The sequence below is a fragment of the Coregonus clupeaformis genome, unplaced genomic scaffold (assembly GCF_020615455.1).
Source record: "Coregonus clupeaformis isolate EN_2021a unplaced genomic scaffold, ASM2061545v1 scaf0068, whole genome shotgun sequence".
NCBI lineage: Eukaryota > Metazoa > Chordata > Actinopteri > Salmoniformes > Salmonidae > Coregonus > Coregonus clupeaformis.
This window is the reverse complement of record NW_025533523.1, coordinates 820979-833549: the sequence shown is the minus strand read 5'-3', so window position 1 is coordinate 833549 and position 12571 is coordinate 820979. Positions and strand designations below refer to the sequence as shown.

The window sequence follows — 12571 nt, the reverse complement described above, 5'->3', positions numbered from 1 at the left end:
TGGAATGTTATAGAATATACCTTTTTTTTTTTTTTCTTATTCTTTGGAATGGATATAAGGTAGACAAAATGAAGAGCAATAATGATTTGAGACCGTGTGGGAAGACAAGGGAGGGGCTTATAAAGTATCAACTTCAATGTTTTAGCTATTGAGGCGTGCACCGAAGCAAACCCTCACTAAACCTTAGGTTACTTTCATACTGTTTATAAGCTCATCCGTACTTTTAGCCTACACGCGGATTTCCGACGTTCGATCTAAACGTAGTTCCTTCGTTGGAATTAGACTGTTGATTCAACGTTGTTGGAGAGCTGGGTTTCAATTCCTACATTTTCTCCCGCAAGATTGTGTTTGAACCTTTACTGTACCGAATCCACAAGTCTTGGAGCCCGAACGTGAGAGGGGAAGGACAAGAAAAAGCCAAAAAGGCTATCTGAAACATGCTCTCCTTGTTGTGTCTCATGATGTTTGTTCCACGTGTGTTCTCCTCATCGACACGTAAGTAGCCTACAAAACTCAGAAGTGTGATATTGTGAGAAGCCGACTACCAAATTTGCCATAAACCCGTTTCGACTGATTTGAAGGGGAGGGGCGCTCTCCCTCTATTAGTCAACAAAAAAAGTGACATCTTATGTACATGTTACAGTTCTCAACAATGTGTTAGATACCTTGTGTAAAGGTACGAAATACAAAACTCACTGATTCACAGGTGTCCAGACTGTCCACATGTGTACTTGCCAAGTTATTATAAAATACTTAACCTGTATTATAAACTGGGTGGTTTGAGCCCTGAATGCTGATTGGCTGAAAGCTGTGGTATATCAGACTGTATACCATGGGCATGACCCAAAAATATTTTTGCTGTTCCAATTACATTGGTAACCATTTTATAATACCAATAAGGCACCTCGGGGGTTTGTGGTATATGGCCATTATACCATGGCTAACGGCAGTATCCAGGCACTCTGTGTTGCGTCGTGCGTAAGAACAGCCCTTAGCCATGGTATATTGGTCATTTACCACACCAACTCGGGCCTGATTGCTTAAATAAAGCACACATAATACAATAATGAATGAACAGATTATGAGTGATATTTGAAGATGTCAGATTTTTTTATGTCCAAAATATGGGCATTATGTTTGGTGGATTTGAACATGAATTGTAACTAAATTGGTAATAACTACTTATTTATAATGCAACAAGTCTGCAAAAAAAAGTATGTATAGGAGATTATGGCATTTTACATATTTGTACATGAGTAATTGTAAACTATTCTCCATATACATTTCACTTATTGAAACCAATATTCTGTGAGAATCTTCCAAAACAAAGTGAATGCCTGTTGGATCATTACTATTCTATGGTAAAAACATCCCATGACAACCTTAATCATGTGCCTTACAGCTAAATTGGATTTCTTTGTAATTCATTGTTGGACTTCAAGTACTGAAATAATAGAGAACTAGGCCACAGAGGTGATTAAGTTTTCAAGTGAAAAATTTTCAAATTCATCTGAAATTCCTAATTTGCAATATGATGCAATGTTACTGTGAAACATACAATTAATTTACCCTATTTGTGTATACGTAAAGTGTAAATATCAGTGGACACACTGGGTTCGGCATGTCTCACACCAAGTCCTCTTTAGTCAGGTCAGACTCATAGCGCGTAGCATATTGCCACATATGTTAGATAGCTTGTCTACCGCCCACCAACAGCACACTTAATAAACCTCCTCACATTAACCCTTGAATCTCCCCCAAAGGAGCCAAGTGGTAACACATTCAAACAGTAACGCTTCTCGGGGCATTTCTCATGAAGCATCCATCATAAGACGAGTCAGAAGAGTAAAGGAATAGTGGGGATGGAAAAGCATTCAAGAATTTGACCAACAACCTTGTCTGACCTCTCCAAGTGATCTCCCAACAGTTTCGGCACAGGACCCATAAATCCACTTCATCACTCTCAGGTTCCCCTGAGTGTTTGCAATCAAAAAGAGAGCAAAGGTTGCTTATGATTCATTATCTATTCACTCTGAACGGGCATAATATCAAGAACAAACATTTTCAAGCAAATCAAATCAAAGTTTATTGCCATACGTGTTAAGCCACGTCACCTCCAGGAGTGAAGCCCATATAAAGTAGTGTGTTTCTGTGTCTCTCCCCCAGCGCCGGCTGTAATCTTCCCTCAGGACCCGGCGTTGCGGATGGGCACCAGCCTGACTGCCACGTGCACAGTGAGCCCCGAGCGGGGGCTGCATGCCAACACTATGTACTGGACCATGAACGGGAAGAGACTCCCTAGTAGCACGTACGACCTGCTGAGCCCCAACGGCCTCAGTGTCACTCTGCACCACCTCAATGGCTCCCAGCAGCAGTCTGGGGACAACCTGGTGTGTCACAGCGGTGACGGACATGTCCTGGCTGGCTCCTGTCTCTACGTGGGCAGTAAGTGTCAGACTGGCCCTGGAGGCCTCAACCACTTCTTCTGGGGACAGGTTTACTAGATTATGGTCCTTCTTGGTACATTAATCTGTGCACAAAAGGACAGCGCTGTGGTGTAACAAGGAGATATATAAATGAATACTGTCAGAGTCATCAATACTGTCAGAGTAAGAAGCTCAGGGCAGTGCATTTACAAATATATTGTTTAAAAGCCTTTTTGATGATAAGCTGTGTGTTTGCTATGATTTTAAAGCCTGCTATATTACTCCACCCTAATCTCTAGTGTCTCCCAGCAGTGGCTTAAGCACAGGGGATAATGCATTATACATTACATGTATGGACAGAGGCAATGTTTCACTCATGCAGAAATCTTTGCAAACAAATTAAAGAGCACATGTGAAAATAATAGTTATTCTATTAATATCATAACGTACAGAGCCTACTCTGTCTGTCTTTGAATCATATACCCAGAGCCTCAGTTTAGTTGCTCAGTGGGTTGTAATCAGCATCACTACTTTACTTTTGTCTCTCTCTACATCTGTGTTTGATAGTATATCGTGGAGAGGAAATGAGAGAGGAGCTGAATCCTCTAGCCTGTCGTCTGAGGTTAAGCAATGTGCCAGTGTGTCATTATGGGATTGAGTGACCATTATTACCCGTTGTGAAATAGGAACTACTATACTGATGTATTTGTTTGTGGTACATAAGCACTTTTTTTAATGCATCATTTTAATGTCCGTTGTGATACTAAGGTGTTTATAACAACTTTGTATAATACACATAACACAACCACTCTTGTAGCCATTAAGATAACCATGTCTTTTCACTGTTAATGTACAGTGCCCCCGGAGAAGCCGGTCAACCTAACCTGCTGGTCCCGAAACACAAAGGACCTGAGCTGCAAGTGGACCCCCGGGGGTCGGGGCGAAACCTTCATCAAAACCAAATACACCCTCAAGTACAAATTGAGGTGAGAGCCACAGATGTCCAGCATCTCCCAGGTGATCACCCAACCCACCATAATTTCTGCCTAGAAACAATAATCGATGCATCACCTGGAACACAATTACTTTATTTTACTCACTAAAGGCCTATGTAATTCTGATGATGCATTGCAAAGACTGTAACCGTTGCTTTTTTGTACTGCAGACATTCATTTGACTCGTAATGCTGTTTGCACTGTTAACATTTCATGGTCCAGTGCACACTGAAAATGTTACGCTTTACTGGTTGTTGGCAGTGCATTATATTGAGAATTTCGTTACAGATATGAGTGACTTTAAGTTGCTTGTGTGTTCTGTGCAGGTGGTACGGGCGAGAGAGGGAATGTGAGGACTACAGCACGGGGCAACACTACACGTGTTACATCCCCCGGGACTTGGCCCTCTTTACTCCCTACGAGATCTGGGTGGAGGCGTCCAATCAGCTGGGGACTGCCACCTCTGATGTCATCACTCTGGATATCCTGGATGTGGGTAAGTGGAGTGAGCCTTTGATCCAGTCTCCCTCCTGCTCCATGCCCCAGACCTGCCAGGGTGGTGACAAGATGGCGTGCTAAATGCTTCCTCATCAGTCCATCATGATCTCATCTTTTACTTTTCTCTCCTCGCCTCACTTCACTCACTAACTCGCTGCCGGATCTCCTGCATATGGCTAACACACTTTCATGTGAGAAAGGAATTTTATGTATTCCCAATCAATCCCTATAACAATATAATGGATTCTGGCTGTGATTATAAAAGATAAACTGAACTGTAGTAAAAGTTCACTGAACACCAGACGTTTGGCAAAAGTGATACACTTCCAATACACAATGATGATGGGTAGATAAGATTGAGGACATGAAACAAAATATCAACATTTAGCTTGGCCTTGTACATTATTGGTCTTGTGGTCCTCTGTAGCTCAGCTGGTAGAGCACGGCGCTTGTAACGCCAAGGTAGTGGGTTCGATCCCCGGGACCACCCATACACAAAAATGTATGCACGCATGACTGTAAGTCGCTTTGGATAAAAGCGTCTTCTAAATGGCATATTATTATTATTATTATTATGTTGCAATATGCCAGTTTACCACACTAGTTTATGATAAAACGATAATCATCAGTCATATGTTGTATGACCCTCCCTACCTTCAGGCAATGCTCAAATCCTACACCCCAACCCGAGCACTCTGTTCTGCCACCTCTGGTCTCTTGGCCCTACCACCCCTAGCAGCAGAGTCTCTGTCCATCTTCCGAAAGCACCTGAAACCCTACCTCTTCAAAGAGTATCTTCAATAACCCCCCCCAAATAAAAAAAATTAAAAAATACTCGCACTTCACTCCCTCCTCTTTCTAGCTCTGACTTTGCAAATGTAAGTCGCTCTGGATAAGAGTGTCTGCTAAATGACTAAAATGTAAATGTAAATATTGTATAGCCTAAGGATTGAGGCATGTCCCTGTGGTTAAAAGGGAAAGGAAAACAGTAAGCCATTGACCTTTGTGTTGCTCTGCTATGTCCCTCCCTACTATACCGGACACACCTAGAGACTACAGGTAGGTTGGTCGGAAGGGAGAGGAGACTGGGAGGAAGGAGGGAGGATGCCTAACACATGACGCATCACTAACCTCATATTTCTTCACCATCTCCACAGCGGAAATAATAAGCTGTGGAATTTCTCTGTGGAATCTTCCTTGATCTTCTGCTCCCCCGGGGGGCAAACTTGATGAAACCAATAAAGTGCATCAGCACACACACAAGTCAAACAGGAAATTAATGGAGCTATAGACTTCTCAAGCAGACAATCACAAATGGGCTTCTGACATTTTTATATGATTATCTCTCTCTCTCCTCTTTCTCTGTCTCTCTCAGACCTTTTTTCCCCTCTATCAGCGGCATTAAAGTACTTGACTTCTTTGAGAGCCTAACTGCAGTGGGAAAACATGTTTTTTTTAATGCTGGAGCGTGTGCCTAAATCATCAGACTGGGGAGAGAAAGCAGAAGCAGACACTGACCTGATTACCCTGCGTCCATAACTACACTCATTATCAGGACTGGGAGAGGAGAGAGCGAGAGAAGGAAATAGAGCATTAGACAGGGAGAGAGAATGAGACCGGGAGTGAGAGCGAGAGGATCAAATGTGGAGGATACTGTGAAATAAAGTGAGGAGAGAAGCAAAGTGTTCTTTCAGAGTAGATGAGATAGACAGCGTTGGTGCTGGACAACAGCATAGCCCAGGCCCGACACTGAACATTCATGACCATATTTTATTCAAGCATGGTGGCTGTGATGTCTAGATATAGCTGTAGTGTCTATACAGTGTGGTACAATATTTACCAAGACTGTAGATGCTGGCCCATCTCAGACCTCTACTTGTTCAGTGCAGAAATATATAACATAATATTGTACTGCAAAACCTTAAACAACAATGATAACATTTTCTATATTTTTGCGCTCATGAAGCAGTACTAAGGGTATACTCTATGTACTGAATTTTGCACTGGTGGAAAAAGTACTCAACTGTAATACTTGAGTAAAAGTAAAGATACCTTAATAGAAAATTACTCATGTAAAAGTGAAAGTCACCCAGTAAAATACTACTTGATTAAAAGTCTAAACGTTTTTTTAATATATATATATATACACTTAAGTATCAAAAGTAAATGTAATTGCTAAAATATACTTACTGTAAGTATCAAAAGTAAAAGTATAAATAATTTCACATTCAATATATTAAGCAAACCAGACGGCACCATTTTCTTGTTTTTTAAATTTACGGATAGCCAGGGGCACACTCCAACACTCAGAGATAATTTACAAACAAAGCATTTGTGTTTAGTGAGTCCACCAGATCAGAGGCAGTAGGGATGACCAGGGATGTTCTCTTGAGAAGTGCATGAATTGGACCATTTTCCTGTCACGCTAAACATTCAAAATGTAACGAGTACTTTTAAGTGTCAGTTAAAATGTATGGAGTAAAAAGTACATTATTTTTTTTAGGAATGTAGTGAAGTAAAAGTAAATGTCAAATATATAAATACTAAAGTAAATAACAGATACCCCAAAAAACTACTTAAGTAGTACTTTTGTATTGAGTTTTGTGTTCCGTAGTCTTAGCACATATACAGTGGGGGAAAAAAGTATTTAGTCAGCCACCAATTGTGCAAGTTCTCCCACTTAAAAAGATGAGAGAGGCCTGTAATTTTCATCATAGGTACACGTCAACTATGACGTGTACCTATAGGGCGGCAGGTAGCTTAGTGGGTAAGAGCGTTGTGCCAGTAACCGAAAGGTCGCTGGTTCTAATCCCCGAGCCAACTAGGTGAAAAATCTGTCGATGTGCCCTTGAGCAAGGCACTTAACCCTAATTGCTCCTGTAAGTCGCTCTGGACAAGAGCGTCTGCTAAATGACTAAAAAAAAAAAAAAAAAAAAAAAAAAAAAACGATGACAGACAAAATGAGAAAAAAATATCCAGAAAATCACATTGTAGGATTTTTTATGAATTTATTTGCAAATTATGGTGGAAAATAAGTATTTGGTCAATAACAAAAGTTTCTCAATACTTTGTTATATACCCTTTGTTGGCAATGACACAGGTCAAACGTTTTCTGTAAGTCTTCACAAGGTTTTCACACACTGTTGCTGGTATTTTGGCCCATTCCTCCATGCAGATCTCCCTCTAGAGCAGTGATGTTTTGGGGCTGTCGCTGGGCAACACGGACTTTCAACTCCCTCCAAAGATTTTCTATGGGGTTGAGATCTGGAGACTGGCTAGGCCACTCCAGGACCTTGAAATGCTTCTTACGAAGCCACTCCTTCGTTGCCCGGGCGGTGTGTTTGGGATCATTGTCATGCTGAAAGACCCAGCCACGTTTCATCTTCAATGCCCTTGCTGATGGAAGGAGGTTTTCACTCAAAATCTCACGATACATGGCCCCATTCATTCTTTCTTTTACACGGATCAGTCGTCCTGGTCCCTTTGCAGAAAAACAGCCCAAAAGCATGATGTTTCCACCCCCATGCTTCACAGTAGGTATGGTGTTCTTTGGATGCAACTCAGCATTCTTTGTCCTCCAAATACGACAAGTTGAGTTTTTACCAAAAAGTTATATTTTGGTTTCATCTGACCATATGACATTCTCCCAATCCTCTTCTGGATCATCCAAATGCACTCTAGCAAACTTCAGACGGGCCTGGACATGTACTGGCTTAAGCAGGGGGACACGTCTGGCACTGCAGGATTTGAGTCCCTGGCGGCGTAGTGTGTTACTGATGGTAGGCTTTGTTACTTTGGTCCCAGCTCTCTGCAGGTCATTTACTAGGTCCCCCCGTGTGGTTCTGGGATTTTTGCTCACCGTTCTTGTGATCATTTTGACCCCACGGGGTGAGATCTTGCGTGGAGCCCCAGATCGAGGGAGATTATCAGTGGTCTTGTATGTCTTCCATTTCCTAATAATTGCTCCCACAGTTGATTTCTTCAATCCAAGCTGCTTACCTATTGCAGATTCAGTCTTCCCAGCCTGGTGCAGGTCTACAATTTTGTTTCTGGTGTCCTTTGACAGCTCTTTGGTCTTGGCCATAGTGGAGTTTGGAGTGTGACTGTTTGAGGTTGTGGACAGGTATCTTTTATACTGATAACAAGTTCAAAGAGGTGCCATTAATACAGGTAACGAGTGGAGGACAGAGGAGCCTCTTAAAGAAGAAGTTACAGGTCTGTGAGAGCCAGAAATCTTGCTTGTTTGTAGGTGACCAAATACTTATTTTCCACCATCATTTGCAAATAAATTCATTAAAAATCCTACAATGTGATTTCCTACAATGTGAATGCAATTTGTCTGTCATAGTTGACGTGTACCTATGATGAAAATTTCAGGCCTCTCTCATCTTTTTAAGTGGGAGAACTTGCACAATTGGTGGCTGACTAAATACTTTTTTCCCCCACTGTAACTCATTACACAGCTTTGTGACCAACCGGTGTCTACATCCCTGTTGTTTCAGTGACTACAGACCCTCCAGACAACGTCCATGTGAGTCGTGTGGGGGAGCTTGAGGACCAGCTGACAGTGCATTGGGGCAGCCCCCCGGCACTCAAAGACTTCCTCTTCCAGGCCAAATACCAGATACGCTACCGACTGGAGGACAGCACTGAATGGAAGGTAGAGTAGTACTCCAGTTTTGTTTCAACATTCAGCCACATTTTTCTCTCTCCCATTCTCTCTTTCTGAGGTACAGTGCCACATCTATGGCATCTTATATCTGTGTAAATATTTGAGATGCATGAGTGTCAGGTACTCTCTAGGGATTCCAGAGCTGTATTTGGGCTGTCAAGCCAAGCTTGTGCATGCTTGTTTGTGGTTTCTGTTTTTACTGAAAGATAAAAATGTAATGTGTGAAAATCTGATTTCATTTTTTTGTCTGAACTGTGTGTGGTTAATAGCTTCACTATGAGAGTATTTTTATATATTTTCTTTGATGTCTCTCAGGTGGTGGACGATGTAGGTAACCAGACATCGTGCCGGCTAGCGGGGCTAAGGGCTGGGACAGTGTACTTTGTCCAGGTGAGGTGTAACCCAGTGGGGATCTACGGCTCCAGGAAGGCTGGGATCTGGAGTGACTGGAGCCACCCTTCAGCTGCCTCCACACCCCAAAGTGGTGAGTAAAGATTTACATAGCACTTGAAGGGGAAGGATAGGTCTTATAAGGTGTTATAACACTGCATTAGGATTTATTTACAACAGACATAAGCTTGCGGGGGCATTTATGACATTCGTGAGCACTTGTTGATCTTCAATAGTGCACATTGAAGATTTTATGGGAAATATCATAAATTTTAATACTTCCCAAAGTTCCATTTTAGTATTATTATGGCTCATGATGAGCCATGGGACATTCAATTGTCCTCTAATAATCAACCTTTCATTGCCAGTTAAACCAAAGAAACAATAACCTCATCCCATATTAGTCTTCAACATCCTGGGAAAATTAGATCCAACCCATATGTGAAAGCCAAACATCAAATTACATTATATAAATTTTTCATCCGAGGATTAAAAGAACTCAAGCTGAGATGGCAAAGAGCTGAGGGAGACATCAGATAGATATACTTTTTTTTCTCTTTCGTTAGCCAACTTGAAATGCAGTCTGTCAGTTGCACACAGGGCATTAACACTGAGTGGAAACAGATTTGGGGAATACAACTGCAGATAATGGGTTACAAAGGTTATGTGGTATTTACTTGCAAGGGGGAGGAAGTTGGTATCAAGCTCTGTTTGCCATGGAATATTGGTTGTGGCCGACTTTATAATGGGAGTGCACCAAATCTATTATTTTCTATTGTAGTCATATCGAATCTATTGTAATCAAATTGACTATTCTCAATCCTCAAGAGAATGACCTTGCACAATAGCAGAGCCCAGAGGTCATGCGGAGTTCCTAGCCCCGTGTGAGCCACTGACCGCTCTTGTCTCCAGCTGGTTTAGTTGTAGGAGAACATTAGGTTCCATTCAATTAAACCTGCATTGCGGTTACGCGGTAGCTCTTTTCCCCCAAATAAAATCACATAATGGCTACGGGTACTGCAGGAAGTGTGTGGACGGGGAGTAGTTCGTACACAAAGACACTGCGTAAACACGGCTGTGGCATGTTCAACTGAATTGCAGCCAGTGTTCTTCTGAGCAATCCTCGCTGACTAACCTTGTCCTTGACCACACTGTCTTCTCCCTGGCCAGAGCGGCTGCAGAGTGGGTCATGTGAGCCCAAATCAGGCGAACAGAACTCCACCCTGCGACGGGAGCTCAAGCAGTTCTTTGGCTGGGTTCGCAAACACTCCTATGGCTGCAGCGGCATGTCAATCAAACTCTACGACCAGTGGCGGGTGTGGCTGCAGAAATCGCATAGAACGCGCAACCAGGTAGGTAAGAATAATATCCCATTTATTTCTGTTACAACTCAGCATAGGCTTCAGTTATGTACTATGACCATGTACTACTAGGCTACTGTAGCTCCTTATCACAACACCACCCTCTGTTGTCAATGTGTTGAACTCCACATACACCCTGATTTTCTGACCCCCTTTGTCCTGAATTGTACTTTTGTGATGTGTTCAGCATTGTGGAAGCACACAGAACCATCATTGCCCTAGAACTTGTTAAGACTTTCTGAAGTCTCAGTCTGTTTTATGTTCAGGTATGTGTGTGGTTTCCATTTTATTGTCACAAAGTACAGCTTAATGTTGATATCCACTCAGTTTTATGAGTCATGCAATGTCATTTTATTATTTTAATGGCATAGACTCATGATTCTTCAGTCGATTACCACAACAAAGAGAAATGAGCATGTTAATATAATTAACAACCACTTTAATATGTTGCTTTTGTGTTGTCTCTCTGTGACGCGAGGAGATTGTTTCACAACATAACTCACCCCACTGAGCTCACCGCTGAGCTACATCCTCTGTTCGCCCCCTGAACCTAATCACTGGTTGTTATGCTACTGAGGACAAGGGAACTGCCCGACACGTTTAGTTCACCTGATTAGTGTGGCGTACCCTGAATAATGTTTGTGTTTAACTGCTCTGACAGCCTTGTATTGATTAACCTCAGAGAAAAAAAGTGCAGTTCAACTGGCTGTTACCTATAAAGCTCAGACACCCATACATACCCCACAAGACATGCCACCAGGGGTCTCTTCACAGTCCCGAATCCAAAGCAAATTCACGGCAACGCTCAGTATTATACAGCGCCATGATCGCACGGAACTCCCATCTCCAATTACTCAAGTAAACACCAAGATTACCTTAAACAAAACAGATTAAACAACATCTCATGGCACAATAGTGACTGTGAAATGACACACACACAAACAGGCACATTATTCTTTAGTTGTATTGTTTGTATATCATTGTATTTTACATTTGTGTGACTGTCTATCAGTGTAGCAGTGTTTTGTTACTTGTCATGTTTTATGTTTTTTTGTGGACCCCAGAATAGCTCCTACTTCGGCAAAAGCTAATGGGGATCCGAATAAACCAAAAACCAATACGCAATTAATGTCAGTATGATAAGGAATATGAATTACCGTTCAATTTAAATTACCCCAATATTAAACATTTGTTTTCCCTTTCAGATTCTATAAGGCGATAAATCATAACACATCCTAAACATCATTGAAATATTTAAACAACAACATTCACAACAGGAACTGAGAAACTGTCTCAGAAGGCCACTTTGAGGCCTCTCGGTGAAAGTGATCCAACACTGGATATTCCAGCATTTGGTCACACACAACTCTTCTTTGTAGGAATCCATGTGGAACAGAAAAAGAACTGATGCGAGACGCCAGCGTGTTACACTGCTGTCTGCAGCCCAGGATTAAAATAGAGTGGAATCCCATCTCTAAGAACTCCTCTCCATCCCCTCCTCTCCACACAAACACACTCATCTCCTGGGAGTGCCAAAGTGGAGAGCCTTTTTCTGAGCACATTTCAGACCAAGGCCCTCTGATCGCTGAGTGGGAGCATGGAAAAGTTTCTTAATGTAGCATTAGTATGTGTTAAACTCAGATGGCCATAAATCATCTTACAGACTACCGTCAGATCAGACACGTAGTGGCCACCATCACAGGCTTTTACCACAGACACAAGGCATTATGCAATCCTGCTGGAATGTCATATACAGTATAAAGAACTTCACTAATTCAGCTCCTGTTCTGGAAACTCAATCACAGAACATTTGTCAGAATTCAAGAAGATTAAGGTATTTTCATAATGTATTTCCATTCTAACCACTTTAATAGCCACATAGTTGTTTAAGCTACACTATATATACACAAAAGTATGTGGACACCCCTTCAAATTAGTGGATTTGGCTATTTCAGCCACACCCGTTGCTGACAGGTGTATAAAATCGAGCACACAGCCATGTAATATCCATAGACACACATTGGCAGTAGAATGGCCTTAATGAAGAGCTCAGTGACTTTCAACGTGGCACCTTCATAGGATGCCACCTTTCCAACAAGTCAGTTTGTCAAATTTCTGCCCTGCTAGAGCTGCCCCGGTCAACTGTAAGTGCTGTTATTGTGAAGTGGAAACGTCTAGGAGCAACAGCGACTCAGCCGCGAAGTGGTAAGCCACACAAGCTCACAGAAC

The 12571-nt window shown here is 42.0% G+C and overlaps 1 protein-coding gene across 1 annotated transcript; it reads left to right on the top strand.

The window, feature by feature from the left end:
- Window positions 1–160: 160 nt before the first annotated feature.
- On the top strand, window positions 161–11340 carry LOC121540350 (cytokine receptor-like factor 1). The gene is made up of 7 exons (XM_041849161.1): window positions 161–495; window positions 2167–2445; window positions 3283–3412; window positions 3748–3917; window positions 8422–8579; window positions 8907–9075; window positions 10152–11340. The coding sequence occupies exons 1-7, from the start codon at window positions 438–440 to the stop codon at window positions 10412–10414; spliced, it is 1227 nt and encodes a 408-aa protein (XP_041705095.1). The 5' UTR covers window positions 161–437; the 3' UTR covers window positions 10415–11340.
- Window positions 11341–12571: the final 1231 nt, after the last annotated feature.

Excerpts from the sequence above, each read along its gene's own strand:
- LOC121540350 (XM_041849161.1), top strand. The coding sequence starts at position 438 with ATGCTCTCCTTGTTGTGTCTCATGATGTTTGTTCCACGTGTGTTCTCC. Across the intron at positions 2,446-3,282 it reads CTCCTGTCTCTACGTGGGCA|TGCCCCCGGAGAAGCCGGTC; the intron begins GTAAGTGTCAGA and ends GTTAATGTACAG. Across the intron at positions 3,413-3,747 it reads ACCCTCAAGTACAAATTGAG|GTGGTACGGGCGAGAGAGGG; the intron begins GTGAGAGCCACA and ends TGTTCTGTGCAG.